This window comes from Gobio gobio, assembly GCF_949357685.1.
Source record: "Gobio gobio genome assembly, chromosome: 2".
In the NCBI taxonomy this organism is placed as follows: domain Eukaryota; kingdom Metazoa; phylum Chordata; class Actinopteri; order Cypriniformes; family Gobionidae; genus Gobio; species Gobio gobio.
Window position 1 is genome coordinate 45,806,801 of NC_137098.1, and position 21,071 is coordinate 45,827,871.

The following is a 21,071-nucleotide window of genomic DNA, read 5'->3' on the forward strand; positions in this document are numbered from 1 at the left end:
CAACCCAAATGCTGGATTAGTCCATTTTCAACCCAACTTGGGTTATTTTTAACTCAGCATTTTGTAGAGGGTACAACCCAAGTTGGGTTGAAAATGGACTAACCCAGCAATTGGGTCGTTTTAACCCAGCGGTTGGGTTAAATGTTTGCTTAAAACCACCCAATTGCTGGGTTAGTCCATTTTCAACCCAATTTGGGTTGTTTTTAACCCAGCATTTTTTAGAGTGTAGAAAGAGTTTATAGATTATTTGATTAGTGAATCTTAAATATTAAATTCAATTGACATTTATTTGTATAGCGCTTTTCACAATACATATCGTTTCAAAGCAGCTTCACAGAAAATGCATGCGTCTACATTACAATTTAAAGTGATTTATCCATGTTATGTATTTCAGAAATGCACATATACAAAGCACACAGATGAGCTAACAATGTATTATTAATCAATATAATAATTCAATTAAGGCACATAAATAAGTGAAATAGGAATACATGTTGTTAATGAATAGGGTATATAGATATCTTTCTTATTTTATGTTTCTTTGTTGTATTTTTTTTCACTCAACTAGTTGGGGTTTTTCCAAAGGCAGAAAAGGCGTGAGGAGCCTGAGAATGAGGCTAACGGCAAGATAGCGGAAGAGCGATAACGCAGGCTGCTCAAGAGGGTTCAGACAGGCCTACATCTCAGGGACCAACCAACAGCAACATTAGACGTCTCTGAAACGGACAGAAAGGGAGAAAGAGAGAAAAACAGAACATGAGGCAATGAATAAAAGAGAGGGATATGCTCTGCGCACTGGACGACCTGTTGTTCAACCATGAAAAACACTGCAATGACCCTCATCATGCCTGCACTGCTTACTGAGCCGACCCCATAGGTGGGTCTCAATCTCTCTTCTCACTCCAGATCAAAACCCTCAGATGACATGATGTTCACAACCTCTCAAAGGATGTTCTTCTGTGAGACAGATTCGAAAGAGAGACTTTGGGAAGACGTATTCGAGTGAAAAGCTTGACTTTTGACATGTATTCAAAGGAAAGAAGTTTTTTCACATCGCAGTCAATACATTTGATCCTTGGCCAAATCCAGTGTCTGACAAGAGAATATACAAGAGAAACCTCAAAGTGCTGTAACTCCATAAATCAGCCGTGTTTTCTGGTGCTTCTTCTTTGACATCTTGAAAAAAGGGACATCTTGGAGGAAAAAAGTGCAAAAGTTGGCTCACTTTATTGTAATGGCCATTGTTATTATATGTAATATAATATTAGGCACTGGAGTTTGTAGCTCTGTTTTTTTTTTTTTTTTAAGTGGTCGTAATTTATTGAATAGAAAATGAACTGTGTTGTGTACTTTTTTACATTTTATAAACTATCCTCCTCTAATACCCTAAATAAGTATACATAAAAAATTTTTTTCTCTATATGCTCTTTGTTCAATCTCAAATAACAATAGAGGTGGACATTTACTCTTTGACTTTTTTAAAACATTGATGCACTTTTTTATATTGTAGTGATACAAACTTGAATTTTGTAAATATACAGTTTATCTTTGTAAAGCAAATTTCAAATGTGTGCTTTCATAACGATTGTGGCATTACAATGTATCTCTAGCAAGACATCAGCCCTAGTTTAGCTTCCATGATATGCTTCACACCTCAACAAGTAGCCTTTGTGAAAGGGTATGCTTCCTAGACAGTATGTCAACCAGACTTATGATTTATTCATTTCAAATATTAAGAATATTGATCAAATGTTCCCTAATGTTAAAAGTCATTGAGTGTTTACAGTGCTATGAAACATCCTTATCATTTGCAGATGTAGTCAGGGATCCCTATTCTTCAATGCTTTATTATATTTAAATATAAATAGATATGTCCATGGTAATAAAAATAAATATCAAAATAAAGAATTTGGAAAAAGGATGAGTGTTTATAAATGAATGTTTCAATTGGTTGAAATCCACTGTATTTATTTAAACATTTGTTTCTGTTTGAAAAAACAACACATGAACATTGAGTGTCAAAGTATACAGTAATGGATATGGATTTAAAAACGAGCAGTAAAATTCTCATTAAATGTTTTTTTTATTATTAGTTACAAACACCGAAATACACATACCTAATTTACAAAATTGTGCATGTAACAATCAGATGTTAATTAATGTGATATATCTCAAGAGAGAAGGACGAGAAGCTGGTGATTTTAGTTTCAGAGTGTCAGCGATAAAAAATAAGTACAGCTGATTCGGTTAATTCTCTGGAAGCACTGTTGCCTGTATGAGTGCCATAGCCACTCCAGTCGAAAGCCGTAAAGTCCCCACACTGTTTAGGAACCCCCTCAGGAAAGTGTCCACCTCCACCAATACAGAACTGCAAAAATATGAGGACATTACTGACAATTATCCTTAAGATCTGTTAAACAAGAACAAGTACATAACCAGAAGTATATCCAACTCAAAATGTAGTTTCACCTAAAAAATAATTTCACTGAATATTTACACACTTCATATTTCTGTTTTTAAATCATCTGCTCTGCTTGCCTAAGAAGCATACAAATGCTGTTGATAAAAGTGGTTAAATAAATAAATAATCCGTAATATAACTTTAACTCACAAATTCAGTGTCACAACCGGTTGGTTTAACACCCGAACACATAGCCATGGCTGCCTTTTCATTATTGAAGACTCTGAATGTGATGAATCCAGGCTCAAATTGTGCTGGAAAAGAAATACAGAATTATTAACGGTTTATGTTCCACTGAAAAAAAAATCTGTCCGTCATGCACACATTATATTCAGTGATCGGATCTCAACAATGATGCCATGTAAATAATACACAATTACTGAATAAGAAATACTAATGTATAAAATGACTGTCAATCAATGTAACTACTTTCTAAAAACTATGAAAAAATATTGCCATACCTCTTATATTGGGACCATACAGATTTTTGTTGTAATCTGCATTTCCGATATCATACACAACTGAAATAGCAGGTCCATTATCAACTTTGCATGCCCCAATTCCAAACTTCACAGGGAATTTCTGGGAAAACGAAGAGAAGAATTCTGTATTCATCTAAAATCAGCTTGTTTTCATCCATTAAAAAAAATAAAAAATTCTAAAAACTTCATACTTCTATATTTCTGTGAATATTTAAAACTCAAATCTGGTGTCAGAGTTTATCTAACCTTGAATAAATTGAAAAGGTTTCCTCCATAGAGGCTTAAGAAGCGATTTTCAGTGTGGTATCTCAGGATGGAGGCAATGGTCCAGTGTTCAGAATCAATTTTATTAGGAACATGCCACACAGACACATCCTGTGCCGCAATTTCAAAGTATCCAGGATTCTATGACAGCAAGGAGACAGATGGTCAATTCAGATTCTAGAGAAACATGTTTTGATGGTTGAATGTAATAAAATAGTACCTTATAATCATCACTTGTAGCGGCCTCTGCGGTTCCAAACGTGACTTTGTTTGCCCATGTTCCTTCACCATCAGGCCGGTTTGCATTGCTGCCCTGCTCACTAGACCAGCGATCACCAACAGTACACTTTCCATACATGTTGTTTTCATGAACACTGGCCACCAGCGTCCAGCCGCCGCCTGCAGTGGTCATATCACAGAACGTCTGGTAAAGGACACCTCTTGATGAGACCAGATAGTACAGGCCATCTGTGTGAACAGAAGCATTGCTGAGTCACCTAAATTATTAGTTATTCCTTCAGAGAACAAAAAAAAAGATCATACCCTCATAAACATGATATTTGTCAAGAATTTCTTTGCAGCTTCGAGCAACATATTTCATTCTGTCCAAAAGTTTTTCAAGCTCATGGTTGCTGTTGGTATCACTGATGTTAATACATGGTGCTTCTCTTTCTTGTATTACATACACTGTAGAAAGATCATAAAAAGAGTAAATGCTGGTTAATGTGAGTCAGAAAATGTGTCACATAGTGATATTGTGATTTTAAAAAATGCAATAACGTTCTTAATAGAAATCTGCTCCTCAGATTTCTCTGCCAAAAAGGAAGGCCTGTCAGCAGCGCGAGGAGCTTGGCAGCGGACGCAGTACACAAGTAACCTGAGACGTTCTCTTTCATAGGTTCATTTGACGCTGCGTCACTTTATGACGTAATGGGAACGATTTACCACACACGCCAAGCTAAAGCGCTGCCATATCTGGCTCAAAGAATAACAGGTAACATGCATGGCCAGATTAAGCAGATAGAACATGCGAACCCGGAGCCATGTCGAGATCCAAACTATAGAATCTCACAAAAGTGTGCGAGGAGGACCAACCTGCCGCTACACAAATATCCTCCAGAAGAGCCCCTCTAAAAAGCACTTGAGAGGAAGCCACACTTCTGGTAGAGTGTGCCCTGGTGAAGAGGTGAAGGTATACCACGCACCTCATATGCCAGCGAGATAGCCTCCGTCACCCAATGGGAAATCCTCTGCTTCGACGCGGCAAGCCCGCGGCGGCCAGCACCGAAGCACACCAAGAGTTGGTTAAATTTCCTCCAATCGTCAGACCGGTCTACATAACACTTCAATGCTCGGACAGAGCAAATGAAGCTTCTCGTCCTCCTCCGAGTTGAAAGGAGGATGGTGAAAAGAATGAAGGGTGATAACCTGAGAACGAAACGAAGTGGACAAAACCTTGGGCACATAACCTGGCCTAGGTCTTAAGGTTACTTTGACTAGACCAGGAGCAAAATCCATACATGTCCCACAAACAGAGAGGGCCTGTAGGTCACCCACACGCTTCAAGGAGGATAATGCTAGTAAAAGAGCAGCCTTGAGAGTCTGAATCCGCTCCGGAGCTGACTCCAAGGGCTCAAAGGGAGCCTTTGTTAACCCCTCCAGGACAACTGAGAGGTCCAAAGAGGGAATACCAGGGGAGCGTGCTGGCCTCAGGAGCCTAACCCCTCGCATAAAAGACGAAACCAACCTATGCTTGCCTAGAGGGCTTCATCTTACTCCCTACGAGCAGTGATAGCGGCAACGTAAACTCTAATGGTGCGGTCACACCGGACGCGAATGACGCGATTCGCGCAAGTGATTTACATGTCAATGCAGAGACGCGAAATGGCATTCTGCGGCGCGATTCGCGAATGAGGCGGCGCGAATGAAGCGAATTGAGCGTTTTGAACGCGTGAGCTTGTTCTAGTAGTGACAACAATGAGAAAAAAATCTGTATATTAATATCTGGTTCAGACAATATGATTATCACTGTGATAACATTAAATGATAGAAACACAACCCAGTCTCTTTTTGTTAAATGCAAGTTTATGTATGATCAATAATACAAAAGTATAAGTAAAAGGTATAATAAGCTATATATGAAATAAAGCAAACAATTCAGTCAAACATTCAAAGTCAGTGCTAGTCGGCTACAACTTACAGTTATAGCCTAAAAATAAAAAAGTAATGAAACTTCACTGAGACCAAAGATCGCCCGTTACATATACACAAGACGAATTATAGCTTGAGACACCACAGAGACATCAGAGCCAGCAGCAGACGGCAGAAGGACTAGATGAGGAAAGGCTACTCTCGCCGGGGTAAACAAGCGCGGAGCGCAGCTGATCCACTGGAGCTCACAACTCCGAACACGGCAGATAAAATGTTCTTTTTATAAATAAACCACAGATTTGAGCTTTAAACAACTACATTATCGCCTGAAAACGTCTTAAAACTAAGTTTTATCACACATTAACAGTAGATTTTAACAAAAAAAGACGTGTAAACACAGCTTCTCAACTAGACGAGCCAGCTGGCAGGAGCCCCTCCCATGACGTGAATTCGCGTCTGTTGTGCAGTGAATGTCACACGCGATTGAAGCGAATTTCACGCGCGAATGAAGTGAGTAAACTCAAAATGTTCAAGCGTCCAACTTCACGTGAATAGCGCAAAATATTCATGTCCGGTGTGAACGCCACATAAGGGTGGTAGCTGCTGCTCCAGCAGCAAACTTTTCTTGCAGGAACTCCAATACTGGACCTACCAGGCAGTTAACTGGATCCACCACATGGGACGAGCACCATGACTCAAAGACCCTCCACTTGGAGGAGTAGAGCCTCCTAGTGGAAGGAGCTCTCGCACTCGCAATGGTCTCCTGAACATCAGCAGGAAGACCAGTGTCTAGAGCTACTGACCCTTGATGGGCCATACCCACAACTTCAAAATTTCCGGGTGAGGATGCCAAATCCTGCCCTGAAGCTGGTACAATAGGTCCTCTCTGATCAGGATCTCCCAAGGGGGAGAATCCAGAAGGAGAACCATCTCCGAGAACCAAGTCTTGGACGGCCAGAGTGGAGCCACAAGCAGGAGGCTGACCCCGCTCTCTCTCACCATGCACAGAACCGCCGGAATCAGTTTGATGGACGGGAATGCATAGAGTTTCAGATTGGGCCAAGGATGCGCAAACGCATCTATCCCCAATGGAGCTGGGGAGCTCAGAGAAAACCAGAGCCGGCATTGGGACGACTCTTTCAAGGCGAAGAGGTCCACCTCCGCTTTGCCGAACACTTCCCAAATGTGAGATACAGTTTGAGGGTTCAGCATCCATTCCCCCGATCTGAGCTTCTGCCTCGACAGGTAATCTGCTGCGAGGTTCAAGACTCTGGGTACATGGACTGCTCTCAGGGACAGAAGTTTGCCCTGAGCCCACAGGAGGAGACGGCGCGCATGCCTGTCCAGGGTGCGTGACCATGATCCCCCTTGGCGATTCACATGAGACACCACCGCCATGTTGTCAGTCCTGACAATGACATGATGTCCCATGAGAGAGAGGAGAAAGTGCCGAAGGGCCAGAGATCATTTGGCGACGGAAAACAGTCCCCAAATTGACCCCCTTCCGAAGAAAGAGAGGGTCCCGCCATACTGATAGGGTGCGGAAGCAGCCAAACAACACCGTCAATAGGCGAAGGGGCCGATCCTGTTGATCGAGCACCTAAGCGTTTCATCTACCAGAGGAATGGCCTCATGTGGAGCAGTCCCAGGGGAAGCACCGGGGAAGCTGCGGCCATGAGACCCAGGAGCCTGCATCTGAGTAATTTCCTGTGTCGTCGGACGACCTGAATATGGAAGTATGCATCTTTCAGGTCTATCGTAACGAACCAGTCCTCCGCACGTATCTGTGACAAAATAATCTTGAGTGTTAGCATCTTGAACTTCCCCCTGTAAAGGGCGAAGTTCAGACGGCGAAGGTCCAGAATGGGACGCAGTCTGCCGTCCTTCTTCGGAACCAGAAAATAACGGCTGAAGAAGCCACATTTTGCTTCCGCTAACGGGACCTCCTCTATCGCCCCTTTGAGGAGGAGAGAAGTAAGTTCCTGTTGTAGAACAGAAGCCTCTGAGGCGCTGTTTACTACAGTTTGAATGACCCCGACGAAGCGAGGGGGATTGCGACAGAACTGGGGTGTATAACCGGACTGAATCGTGCGGAGGACACAGGATGACACCCCTGGCAGAAGCTTCCACTCGTGGGAGAAATGTGACAGAGGGAGTGGGGTGTTGAGGTGCGGTGGACATACCTGAGATAGGGTGTCGAGCTGAACCTTGAAGGGAGGCGTGGCCATCCGCGAAGGAGAGCACGTGGCGTCCTGGTGCGGAGTGGGAGATGTCATGGCCAGAGTGGGAAAAATGGCAGTGCTGATTCCCGGAGAAGACCGAATGTGTCTCCGTCTGAACGAACGGGGGATGGTGAGCCAATCAGACGTGAGGGGAGAAAGCAAAAGTCTCTTTCCTTCAGCGCCGGAAAAGGCATGGATCGGGACAGTTCTGTATTTCGAGGCGCGCTGGGCGGTGAAAATAACAGAGCTGGATAAGGAGAGCTGGTGAGAGGCGGGGAGAAACGCTTGCGAGTTCTGACCCAGCCTCGGACATGAGCCGAAGCTCTCCTTTTTCTGAGCAGACGGTCAGGAGCGACTCGAAGTGACCGGAGCAGAGGGTTTGCTGTGCCGCTTTGGGTCGATGCACCTGTGAGGACGTTGGCGAGGAAATGGGCAACCACGAGCTCCCCAGATCATGGTGGGTGGGGGATGACCCTGGTCGCTCCTCCTACTGGTGAACTCCCTTCTGTGAGAAGGGCGTTCTCTGGACTGAGAGGGGGAGGCGTTAGGGGAGTCTCTCGCTCTCCTGGGCATGAACTGCTTAAAAGCGGCAGACTGAGATTCAGTGGTGGTTAGTAATGAAGTAAAAATACTTTGTTACTTTACTTAAGTATTTTTTTCTGGGATCTGTACTTTACTTGAGTATATTTTATTTGCATCTACTTTCACTGTTACTCCACTAAAATATTAAAGACAAAGTTTACTTTTTACTCCAATACATTTCCCCATGCCCGCTCCAAGTATTTATTACACTTGCTTTCCAAACCAACAACAAAAAACTTGGGTGCAGGAGAGAATCAATCTAGTAAGCTGGTCCTTCCTGCATGCTGTCAATCGGTCATGGATGATCCAGTCGGGGCTAGACTTGAAAAAGCTGACTAGTCAGGTTAGCCACACTAACGTTAGCTCAGTGTTTCCCAAACTTTTTTCTTTCACGGCACACTATTTACTATGAAATAAACATTATGATTAATAGGTTAAGTAATACATGAATTTCTATTAATTAAATATGACAATGTATTAATTCCCTAATAACATATTAACTAATAATGTAAATTAATCTGTTAATTATCACAATGGGTCAAAGCCATGCATTTCAACTTCCAGTTTTCTGCTTTTATTAATCATTAAATAACGATTGGCAAAGGTTTCATTATGTCATGACTTCACTTGTTGAGGCACATCACTATTAACTAATTGTTAAGTAATATGTCATTGTGGTTATGGCTTTTTAATTAATTTTAAATTAGTTAATAGTATCTTGCACATCTTCTGTTTGATGCAGCTAATGTTATGGAGCATGTCTATTTTAAGTTTAAGTTCATGTTAAGTTGCTTCATTGTCTCTTATGATTGCAAATCTAACAAATTCTTAATTGCAGTATCTAATCTTATCATTTGTTCAATTAAAGCATTGCATATCACTCCCAAAACAATTGATCTGCTTAATTATTGATATTTACAGTTAATTTTAATATTTACTTTTTACTTTCGGTACTTGAGTACATTTTAATTAGGATACTTTTGTACTTTTACTCAAGTGATGTTTGAATGGAGGACTTTCTACTTTTACTGGAGTCATTTTTTATTTAGGTATATATACTTTTACTCGAATATAACTTTTGAGTACATTTACCACCCCTGCTGAGATTTAGCGGCTCTAAACTTCTCAACCACCATGTTGACCGCCTCCCCAAACAAACCAGACTGTGAAACCGGAGCATCCAGTAGGAAAACCTTTTCCTTATCACGGATTTCCGTGAGGTTGAGCCACAGGTGGCGCTCTGCCGCCACCGTGCCCACCATTGAACGTCCTATGGCGCGAGCTGTGTGCTTCGTGGCTCGTAAAGCCAAATCCGTGGCTTTGCGCAGCTCCTTAACTGCTTCCGGTGTCAAACCTTCGCCCTCGTCCATCTCCTTTAGCACGTCCACATGATAGGCTTGGAGGATGGCCATGGTATAAAGGGCCATGCCAGCCTGACCAGCGGCTTAGTGGGAAGAAGGGGGCAGGACTTCCACGAGGGAGCTGAAGATGGAGCGAGATGAGTGGCCAGTGTATCCTCAACCACAGGAATGGCGGAATAGCCCTGCTCCACAGAACCAACGAGGTTGGTGAAGTCAGCGGCTGCCGCGTTAGTCAAGCGGGCTGAGAAAGGCTGCTTCCAGGATCTGGGTATCTCGCTGTGCAGATCGCTGAAGAATAGCAGCTTCCTCCACGTTGGCCTGGAATTAGGGCCAAGCCGAGAGGATTGTGCTTCGCGGGGTTCGTCCGGCCACTCAATAGCGAGCTTCCCCTTAGCGCGCGAAAGCACGTCGACGAGCTCCGTGTATGCCGCTGAAGGCCGCGCTTCCTGGCCGCTAGGTGGGAGAGCGTCGTCATTAAAGGCAGGCCCGAAATCCTCAGAGTCGGACGCTGCGGTGAACACGACATCATCCAGTCCGAAGGAAACCGCCTCGGGACACAGGTAGTCGTGCGAAAATTCGACGGGCGGAGTCCCGCGCACGTCCTCGGGGGAGAGAGGGAGAGAAAGGGTGAGGCCCGTCTGCTCACACCCCACATCCTCAAGCTCTACATCCGAACCCCAGGTCACGGATCCAAGAGAGGCCTGCGCGGCCTCGGGAGTGCGACGGGGGAAAACGGATGACTCCCTCTCAAAAACGGTGAGCCTTGAGCGGAGGGTTTTGAGAAGGAGGTTATCACAAAATGTACACTTTGAAAACCCCTGAACCGCCTTGTGCGCATGTGAAAACCCCAAACATTAGACGCACTTACTGTGGGGTTCGTCATTAGCGATGAAGCGAGTGCACGGCGGCAGGCAACAACGAAATTCCATGGCACTTCACTGCAAGGAGAACAATGTTCCACTATCGGCAGTCGCTGAAGTGCTGGTGATAAAAGTTGAACGAAATCCAAGATATTTGGGCCAGAAAAAACTAAACCGAAGGGCATGAAATGGCTGCTTCGTTAAGGCAGAGAAATCTGAGGAGCAGATGGCGCACTCGCCAGTATAATGTGCCAGAACAATGAATTGGCGTGATTCTATAAGGTCTTCAGACAATCGGCACACCCAGAGGGCGTTCCCATTACGTCATAAAGTGACGCAGCGTCGAGTGAACCTATGAAAGAGAACGCAGTGCAACTCTGCACGTGCTGATTGGCTGGGCTGTGGCAAACTGCATGAATCTATGACGAGGCAGTGTATCTGCACGAACCAATCTTGGCACGTCCCACTGAATAGAGAGCAGAGCTCGCCAGAATGGGCAGGGCCTCTGCCAATATAAGCGAATCGTTTCGCATAGGATTCAGATTTATTCTCCTGCTAGAAAGCCTTCTTGCTGTCAGATTGAGCCCAGCAGCGGAACGATCTGAACTCAGTTCAGCAGACAGCAGCCTCCTGTTCAGTGCGTACGATCTGACTCAGCTGTTTCGATGTTCCCCTGCGGCCATCAGGATTTGCATTAAAAGAGCAAATTTCAAATAGCACATTTCTGCAGCACTGATACAAATGGGCCCCCCATGGGACGAACCAGCAACCTTATACGGCAACACCAAGTGTTGCAATGTGCTAGAGGGGGGTGTGACCCAAGCACGCAAGACAGCGATCATGCTCATCAGACGGACTAACCATGTGACCGCACCTAGAAACATCTTGAAAAAGACGTGCCACGTGTAGTTCTTTTAGAGAGTTTTACTCTGCAGAAATGCAGAAGCACCCAGGGAGAACACACTCGCTGAAACGTGCCGTAGCACCGACACTCTGGAGAGTTGCTTGTCTTTAAGAGAAGAAAGCTCAGGAAGGCAAGTGAACACTCGGCTCCGAAGCAGAAACATAATGTGAGATTGCATGCGCAGCTCCTTATATATAGGGTTGGGCATCGAGAACCGGTTGTTTAAAAAATAACGATGCCATTGGAATCGTTTAGAAATTTTGTTTTCGATTCCGATCATCGGTTCCAAACGCGCAAGTTTTCGGAAGTGCTTGCCGCGCCCGTTTGTTCTGTTGCAGCCATGGAGCACGGTAAGCGGCGCTCAAAAGTGTGGCTTTATTTCACTTAAAAAAAAAAAAAGCCTGGGTCGGCACAGTGCAACACAAATGACAAACTTATTTCTTGCACGGGAGGATGCACTACAAATATGTGGTGTATAAATTAACGAGTGTAGCTTGTTTGAAATGCTGCGCAGGTCTGTCCTCCTCGGGCAACCCTGCGCTAACCAACTTTATTAAAGGGATAGTTCACCCTGAAATGAAAATAAAGCCTTCTTTTACTTACCCTGATGTTGTCCCAGTGCCCTATGTCCTATGACATTTAAAATACTGTTCCTGCACGCGCTCCTTCCTATTATGGCAGTGAATGGCGATCAGCTAAAACATTACAAAAAATAAACAAATGTATCACGCAACGACACAGGGAGACGCATGCCATATGGAAAGTGTTCAGTGGGCACACTATAAGGTTTTGCGAGAAAGAAACCGTATTATTCAGTCAAAACACTGAGCTCGTCCGTTATTCTGAGCGCGCTCCTCTGTGTACACTATGAGCCGTCAGCAGCCGCCGGCGCTCATGCCTACTATAATAACTCGCACTGTTGTCATGGCACCCAGGATAAGCACACACACACACATGCACCATTTTGAGAAATCAAGCTCAATAGAAAAAAACGCGATTCTCGTCTTTTCTATAACGTATATGATAAGAAATAATACTAATAATATAACCTCCTTAAGTGAATATTGTGTACCGGTTGTCATGACAATATTGCACGAGGCTACTGCGGCTTGGAGTGCGCACACAAAGGAACACGCGCATTTGAACAACAGCTGGGTGAGTAAAAGATGGCTTTACTTTCCTTTCAGGGTGAACTAACATTATCCCACCTCGTCATAATCAGGTAAGTGATTGTAGTGTAATAACAAAGCCCTTGACCAAATTGCGAATTGTGGTGAACAACAACGTTACTGAAATTATTTTTCCCCCTCGTAGAAAAATGTAGCTATACGCAAATTGCCCACGCTAGTAGCAGTCCTAATATGACTGCTGTTAATGCTATTGTTAAACCGGGACTCAATGTGAAACTCCATTCACCTTTGCAGCAAAGCAAGTGAAAATGCCAGCGGAGAAAGTCCCAAAACTAAAACTCATTATTGAATCAAAATACAATTTTCCTCTGTGAAATGAGCCTGTGACATGTTGTGACTCCACCCCTCAAAGAATCGGAATCGAGAATCGAAAAGAACCGTAATCGAAACTAAGAATCGGAATCAGAATCGTTCAAATCAAAACGATGCTCAACCCTACTTATATACCCACAAGATGGGGCAGAGTTGCGCTTTGCATATTCCGCAGACCCATGGCATTGTCTTGCCATTGGCTCGTTTTGTAGAACTCGAAGGCGACTGGCTTCTAAGCGAAACCCCCATTCCGTCAGTCACTGATGTAACGCGAAGTGACTAACTGAAAGGGAACTACATTTACTCTGCCCCGTCAGGGCCCTAATAGTATATACAGAGTGCTCTGCCCAGTAGAGGCAGTCAGAGCAACTCTTTGTATGCTTCGGAAGCCGCACCAAAGCGCTCCCGGTCTTGAAGCAAAGATTATCCCACTTGATAGTGGACACCATCTCTTTGGCCTACGTTTCGATGGGCCTTCAATGCCCCATCGGCATTAGAGGTCACTCCACAGGCATGACCTCTTCTTGGGCATGGTCCAGCAGTGTATCCATTGGTGACATCTGTGCGGCGTCCGGCTGGTCCTCACCGTCCATATTCACCAGATTTTACAATATGGAAGTCCCTGCACTGCAGACACGAGTCCTCTCGGTCTAGGTGAGTGTTGGCCTCTGGGGAGCCCAACCCACTAAGTAGGGTACTTACTCTGCGGACTCTGACCCTTAGTCCGGGCCCCGTTAGAATAGACAAAGTTCTGCCCTGACGCCCTCAGGCCTATCAGTGCCTCATCGCCGTTCTGCTTAGCAATAGCACGGCATAATTGGATTTTGTTCCCAATGTGTCTAGCAGCGCAACCGGTGAACCATTTTCGAAAGGGAACGATTCTAGGTTACTGACGTAACCTGGGTTCCCTGAGAATAACGGGAATGAGTATTGAGTAGACGGCCGTGCTTTTGTGCTTCATGACTAGCGATCACTTATATAGGCTCTGTTCTCTATTCGGGGGGACGCGCCATGATTGGTTCACGCAGATACGCCACATCGCCATAGGTTCATGTAGATCCCACAGCCCAGTCAATTACTGCGTGCAGAGCTCTGCACTATGATGGCTGTGCAGTTGCACTGAATTTTAAACAAAAAAAGAAAATTAGTTTTCCCAATGCGTCTAGCGACACAATACTCGTTCCCGCTATTCTCAGTGAACCGAGGTTACGTCAATAACCGAGTATCGTTTGTGACGTCAGAAACACCAGCAATTTCAAACAGCGTTTTTGAGACTGTTTTTGGGTCACTGCAGTTTCAAAGAGTAAATACTTAACTGGTGTTGACTTATGATTTTGCACATGGTTTGTCTTAAAGCATATTAAAAACATAGACATATAAACAACATTAAAAAACTTGATTTTGACCACAGGGAGACTTTAAGAAAATACATTTCAATCCAAACTAATTATTACACTTACTTGGTGTAGCCTCACACAACCATAAATTGATTGAGAGGCTGAGAAGGATCCCCAAAAACATTATTGTACTCTGCATACAAAAGGAGAAGAGTTATTCACAATTACACATTAAGCACATTCTTTAATCAGTTTGTGGCAAAGCAACGGCCTGCTTCATTACTGTTCTCTACCCTGCTAATAGTTTTTCTCATTCACTTTGTATATATTTCTCAGATTCGGTAACACTTTACAATACAGGTTCACTAATATGCATTAATTCATGCTTAACTAATGCACAGATAATCATGAGTTAATGTATGACTCATGAAGAACTAAACCATTTATCAATGACTACTGCATCAGCAACTAATGAACATTCTATATGATTAATAGATTAAATAATATATGAATTGCTATTAATTAAATGTGCCATCATTTATTAATTCCCTAATAACATATTATATTAACTAATTATGTAAATAGCCAAAATATATAATGTAAATTACCAAAATGGTTAAAGCTATGTACTTCAACTTCCAGTCGCTTTAATTAATTAAATAATTCCCACAGCTCTACTGTCCCACCTCTGTGTCTGTTCTGTTGTCTTCAGCAAGACGCAACGTCACCCTGCCATACTGCCCTGATGCCCGCAAGCATCTTGCTTCATCCATATTTCAGAAGCTGATGGTATGTGTTTGCCGGTATGCTTTATAGTTTCCGGGTCTATGACGTCACCCACCTATGACACGGTCCGAATCAGGGTATCTTCCATCCATTCCAAATCCATTTTCAATTAAAAAACAGAAAACAAAAAAACAAATTGTTGTTCGTTTTTTTTTTTTTTAGAAAAACGAAAAAACAGATTTTGGCTTGATTTTTCATTTTTCGTTCAGAGGTAGAAAAATGAATAAACACTTTGAATAATCGATTTCTACACGTGGCCGGGAATTATACGCCCCTTTCTGCTGATTGGTCAGCCGAAGATCAAACTATTCCGTCATCAGTTCTTCCTCAGTACGCACAGTTGAATAAAAGTCCTGTGCTGCAACAGCTGTGCGGATTCTTAACGTTTTTATTGCAACTACATTTCATATTTTTTATCATCAAACAACCAGACAAACAAATGGCTCGACACAACCAGTACCGGGGCGGGCAGAGCCTAGACAGGGCTTTCTTCTGTAGACCAGCGGCTTTAGACCAACAAAGTGCCAGGGGGTCCGCAAAATAATTTGCTATATCCTACCGTATTTTCCGGACTGTAAAGTTAGATTTTTTTTATCATGAAACATGCTGTGATTTATTCCAAAGTGACATATATAATGCAAAAAATTAAGTGATGGCGCCGGCAACTCGCGCGCTCACATAACATATCAGTTCTGGCATTGGTAACTTGACATCGCAGCCTGTTCATTATCAAAATAAAACCAAACATATAAAAAGATATTCTGCTTAATTTAATTAAATAATAAAAATAAAAAAACAGGCTGTGCCAGTCAGTACTTGCTGTTATTCCAAACTCATATCTCTGCATGTGAAGATGCCGATTTAGCTTATACGTGAATGGGACTGGACGAAGCCTTCTTTACATAATAGTATAATAGCATCCAAATTTTACATTGCAAATATGGAAACTTTGGACCAAATGAAAGATGCAAGAGCGACGAGCACAACGTTGATACAGTTTCTATTCAAATAATTTAATTAGGCTTGGTATTTAAACTAAATGTTGTTTGTAATAAATGGCACAATATATAGACTATTTTTATATAGGCTTCTATATACATTTTTTATTATATGGCTACTTATATTTATCATTCTTGTTGTTTTCTTAATACCATTAATTTAAGGATTTGTCATACAGTGAGGGGAAGTAAATATGCATAGCCTACGTGTTAATAGTGTTTATTGGGCCTATGTTAATGTTGTATTTTATTTACTGGTATTTTACACTACTTCTGAATGAAGGCTAATAATAAAATGCAGATTTTTACTACAATGCAACGCTAGCGTGTTTCTCTCTCAACATGACCTGGTGTCACGTGAATTACACTCGGTGCGACTTTTCTGGCAAATACGGTCAATTATAAAATGGTGCTGTATTATTACAAAATGCATTATAGGCTATACATTGTGTTAATTATTACTGCCCACATTAACTTTGTGCTTAATCACTGCCTAATTATATGGGGGTCATTGGACATTTATTTACTCAATATGAAATAAACTCAAAGTAATAACTGCTGCGTATGTATTTAACCCATCGCAATTTATTGGAACTGTGTGAACTAGGGTAGCTACCAAATTAGGTTATTATGCTTATTACCTTCTTTTTTTCGGAACACACACACAGACACACAAAAAATGTCCTGCTCGCATTTGCCCCTTTTTTTAAAAGCGGATGCAAATATGTCGTAACATAATCTATATAAGCAACTCGTGCCATAGGCTATATTCCAAGCGCTCTGAAGTATAATGTAGGGTTTGAGAAACAAACTGAAATGGCAAGTTATTACAAGCTTTAGTGAAAATCTTGTGTTGCAGTCCTGTGTGTGAGTTTGCAGCAGTAGCCTACTCAAGCACCCTTTGAGGTATCAATTATAATCAATTTTAATAAAACACAAGGCATAAATCATAAAATAAAAGGGTATGTATTTTAATATATCTGTTGTTCTCCAGTTGTCTGGTTGCAACACATTATTCTTTTCTTTTTGAATTAGTGTTTAAAATATATATTTTTTAAATTATTTTCTTAACCAAGGTAGGCTGTGACAGCCGCCATATATCCTGCCACCTGATGCAAAGAGGTTGTGTCGAGCCATTCGTTAGTCTGGTTGTTTGATGAGAAAAATATGAAATGTAGTTGCAATAAACACGTTAAGAATCCGCACAGCTGTAGCAGCACAGGACTTTTATTCTGCTGTGCGAACTGATGACGGAATAGTTTGATCTTCGGCTGACCAATCAGCAGAAAGGGGCGTATAATTCTCGCACACGTGTAGAAATCGAATATTCAAACTGTTTATTCGTTTTTTTTACCTCTGAACGAAAAACGAAAAATCAAGCCGAAATCTTGTTTCACGTCACCCGCCTATGACATTGTGTGCATTGGCTCGTTTAGTTACACTCAAAATAGATTGGCTCTCGTGAGCGAGATTCCTATTCATCGGTCCTAACGTGGCATCGAGTGAGCAACTGAATGGGAACTGTAATTGATGCAAATTCAAATACGATTTTCAAGAAAAAAGAAATCTGGGGAAAATAAATGTAGAAAATGTTCACATAGGACACTATTAACACAACTATATGCATTAAACCATTCAGAAAAATTTGGCCACAAATGGGTTTTAATTAAGCATGAATTAATGCATATTAGTAGCCTGGTCTTACCAGACTCTCGTACATTTTATTTGTACAGAGAGTCTGGCCACTCTCCATTGACAAGCGTTTACTTCCTTGAAGGCGGGTACTCTGCTGAAGTTTAAAACTATTGGATCTACCCAGAGCCACTCTGGATCTGCCATAACCAATCGCCAACGTTTGGTCGTGATGTATGTCATCTCAAACTAGCGCACAACATCAACGTCATCGTTCTCAGCCACTCCCTCTGTTCGCTGATTGGACCGGGACCGTTTGTAGAAAACCTAATTATATACCGCAGTCCTGAAGGAAAATGAAAATTGATCTGAAGTACGTAGCCAGGCTAGCATATTAGTGCACCCGTATTGTAAAGTGTTACCAAAACTTCTTGTTCACATCAAAGCAATTTCTCATTCTTTTGAACAAATTTGCCAACGCTGTGGTACATTCATGCAATTTATTATGTAAAAGTATCTGCTATTTCCTACATTATCAATTGCTTATACTTGCTTATTCTGTTTTTTTCACTAATTGCTTTTCTATAAAAGCACTGGTTTCCAAATGTTAGAGTCTGGGATGATTCGAGAAACTGTAACACTAGGGATGGGTATCGAAAAGTATCAATATTCAAATGAAAATATCAATACTAAAGTGTTTTTTTAACCAGTAATTTGGTTTATTTAAAAAGATTATTTAATGCGTAAAATATAATATAATATTAATTTCCTGCTCACCTGAACCTTGATCTGAACACACGCAAATGCTGCAAGACTGAACCAATCAATCACATTCAGTATGTTTACATGGACAACAATACTCCGATATTAACCCGATTAAGACAATACTCTGATTAAGAAGCTACCATGTAAACAGCGATTTCTAATTACCTTAATCCGGTTAAAGCCATACTCAAAGTAAACGAAAATCAAATTAAGACATGTGGAGTATGCCTATTTAAGTCGCATTATCGTAGAGCATTATAGACATGTACACACCTTAATCTAACTACTAACGTTGTGTAGGAGTTTTCGCCGCATTTTGTGACAGGACACATGCACACAAGGCAAGTGCAGAGGGGAGGGCTTCGGGGGCTCGAGCCCCTGCCCTTTTTAAAAAGTAATCAAAAGCGACCTTTTTAAAAAGTAATCAAAAGCGACCCTCTCAACAATCATCTGTTACATATCTGTGTTTCTGTCGTGTTGTTTGCTTTGGTCACATGTTCCTTTGTCTATGTTTCCCGCCACTCTGTTTCCTTGGTTACCCTCGTTAGTCTAGTTCTGTTCAGCTGTGTTTAGTTATCCTCATCTGTATCACCTGTGCCCCTCGTTAGTCAGTCATCTGTGTTTGTATTTAAGTTCCTCTTGTTCACTCTGTCTTTGTCCGGTCACCGTTATACTACCCGTTATCCGTGTTATGCTGTTCCATTGGACAAGCCCTGTATGTGTTTCTGTATTCTGAGTAAACTACGTGTGAGATACTCTGCCTCTCCTTGTCTTCCTGCCGAGCCAAACTGTAACACATCAATAATATTGTGGCAAATAAAACAGAATTTGAATTATAATTATTATATAACGCGTACAAAACAGTAACAAAGTGCTCAAATGTCAGAAAATTCCCATTTATCTTTTACGTAGGGTGAATTCAGGGTGATTGGGACACTTTTTCCAAGTCATCTCAATGGCAAAAAGTGTCCCAATCACCCTGAAATCACCCTATTTTTCAGTCTGAAATGTCGTTGCCATGACGTGTTGCTATGGTGCATGTGTCTTGCTTGACTGCTGCTTACAACAGCGGTCGGGAATCTCTAGGCTTGTGAGCCAAATGGGTCATTCAGTGAACGCCTGTGGCTCAACGGCAGGAAAAAACAATCCAAACAATCACGATTTTGAAACCTTTTTCATCATTAATCAAAGCTATTAATCGAAATGTAGGCTGTCAATAAGGAGGTAAAAGGGGTGTCTCTTCAAAAAAACTGAAAGAGACAATATATAATATATATTACACAAATAAAGCAACGTAAATTAAATATATATACATATATATAGGGGTGTAACGGTACACAAAACTGATGGTTCGGTACATACCTTGGTTTTGAAGTCACGGTATATATATAAAAAGTATAAAAATCACTCGTTTTTATAGCGAAACCTGCAGGAAGAGGCTAAAGCGGGTTGCCTGAGCCCATTGCATTTTAACAGACCCACCAAAGTCGTGCTATGATTGGACGTGGGACAGCGTAGCGTGGCATGGGGACGTAATGACGTGCCATTAATCGAGCTGTTCTGTAACATGTAAAACGGCAACATGAATGGAATAAAAAGCAACTCATGTAAACACCTTAATCAGAATATTGTCTTATTCAGAATAAGGTCAATAATTAGATTACTGCTGTCCATGTAAACGTAGTCAGAGAGAGAATTCGCTCACTGCTGACACTGTATTCAAACAGAGCTGAGTTTCCCAAAACTATCATAAGAAACCATGCTTTAGGAAACGCAGCCCAGAACAATGCTCATCAGAAGAAATCATGTTTGAGTTATTTCACAATAAACAAATTGAAATTGTAGCCTACATAGTTTGTGCAATTACACTTATTTAAATGTAATGTTAAAAGTTCATATTGATCATGCTCTATTCTGAAACTAATGTTGACATAAATCATGTCAGAATAAAAAGGTTGCATGTTATGTGTGCAACGGTGTGTCACAGGCAGTCCCTTATGAAAATGAACCATGTTTTTACTACAGTCACCATAGTTCAACTTTTTGTAGATTTCCATGTTTACTACTACAAGTTAACATATTTTAACCATGTGTAAACTAAAAATATTATCTAATAAATTGCAATTAAGGTGTATTGAATGTTAAAAAGCCTTTCAAATATGATGTTAGTGGACATCTTTATTTTACTCTTAGTAATTTATTTAATAATTTAAAAGTTCAGTTTAGAAGTATTGTATCAGTATCGATATCGATATCGGCGATACTGGCCTTGAAAATCGGTATTGTATCGAAAACAAAATAAGTGGTAGGCCTATCGCCCATCCCTATGAAGCAGGGTGTAGCTGTCATGCTGCATGTGAGCGCGCAGCTTGTTTACTTCTCTTAAGTTTATTTCAAAACCATAAACAGATTAAACATTCAGTTATCATCTGCTTTGCTCACTTCATGTATTTTCTTAAATGTAATGTGTATAGGCTTAGTTAAAAAATTCTTACGTTTGTTGTCTGTTTATCTTCTCTGACGTAGCGATCACTGCCGAGACTTGACTTCAAACTTCTGGGCGAGTCAGAGAATGCGCGTGCCTGTTTAACCATTTCATGCATAGAGTTCACTACTGTAGCGGACAGCTATTCAAAAAGCTTGTGCATCATCCTACACATTGCCACCAGGCAAGTCGTTGTATGTCGATTTTTTCCCCCCTCCGAAATGCAAAGTTGCTCTGGAATATCCGTCCATTCCTTTCATCCTAGGAGACTCTTGCAGG

General features: G+C 41.7%; 2 protein-coding genes across 3 annotated transcripts in view; one reads left to right on the top strand and one right to left on the bottom strand.

The window, feature by feature from the left end:
* Positions 1-1,943, top strand: part of itga11a (integrin, alpha 11a) — a 50,874-nt gene extending 48,931 nt beyond the window's left edge. Inside the window, exon 30 of the mRNA XM_079811126.1 lies at positions 569-1,943. Within this exon, the coding sequence (XP_079667252.1) occupies positions 569-646 (78 nt within the window). The 3' untranslated portion in view covers positions 647-1,943. The remainder of the gene's footprint in view (positions 1-568) is intronic.
* LOC307122854 (intelectin-like) lies at positions 1,312-21,062 on the bottom strand. 2 transcript variants are annotated; one of them, XM_079811127.1, is made up of 8 exons: positions 20,803-21,062; positions 14,250-14,319; positions 3,751-3,894; positions 3,428-3,675; positions 3,190-3,348; positions 2,923-3,043; positions 2,612-2,715; positions 1,312-2,368 (listed from the first exon to the last, which is right to left on the bottom strand). In XM_079811127.1, exons 1-8 carry the CDS (start codon positions 20,908-20,910, stop codon positions 2,216-2,218), a joined length of 1,107 nt encoding a protein of 368 aa, XP_079667253.1. In that variant the 5' UTR covers positions 20,911-21,062; the 3' UTR covers positions 1,312-2,215. The 2 variants fall into 2 exon arrangements, with proteins under 2 accessions (XP_079667253.1, XP_079667254.1); XM_079811128.1 differs by lacking the exon at positions 3,751-3,894 and having other exon boundaries at positions 20,803-21,010.
* Positions 21,063-21,071: the final 9 nt, after the last annotated feature.

Excerpts from the sequence above, each read along its gene's own strand:
- LOC307122854 (XM_079811127.1), bottom strand. The coding sequence starts at position 20,910 with ATGCATGAAATGGTTAAACAGGCACGCGCATTCTCTGACTCGCCCAGA. Across the intron at positions 14,320-20,802 it reads AAGATAAACAGACAACAAAC|AGTACAATAATGTTTTTGGG; the intron begins GTAAGAATTTTT and ends TTTTGTATGCAG. Across the intron at positions 3,349-3,427 it reads CTACAAGTGATGATTATAAG|AATCCTGGATACTTTGAAAT; the intron begins GTACTATTTTAT and ends TTGCTGTCATAG.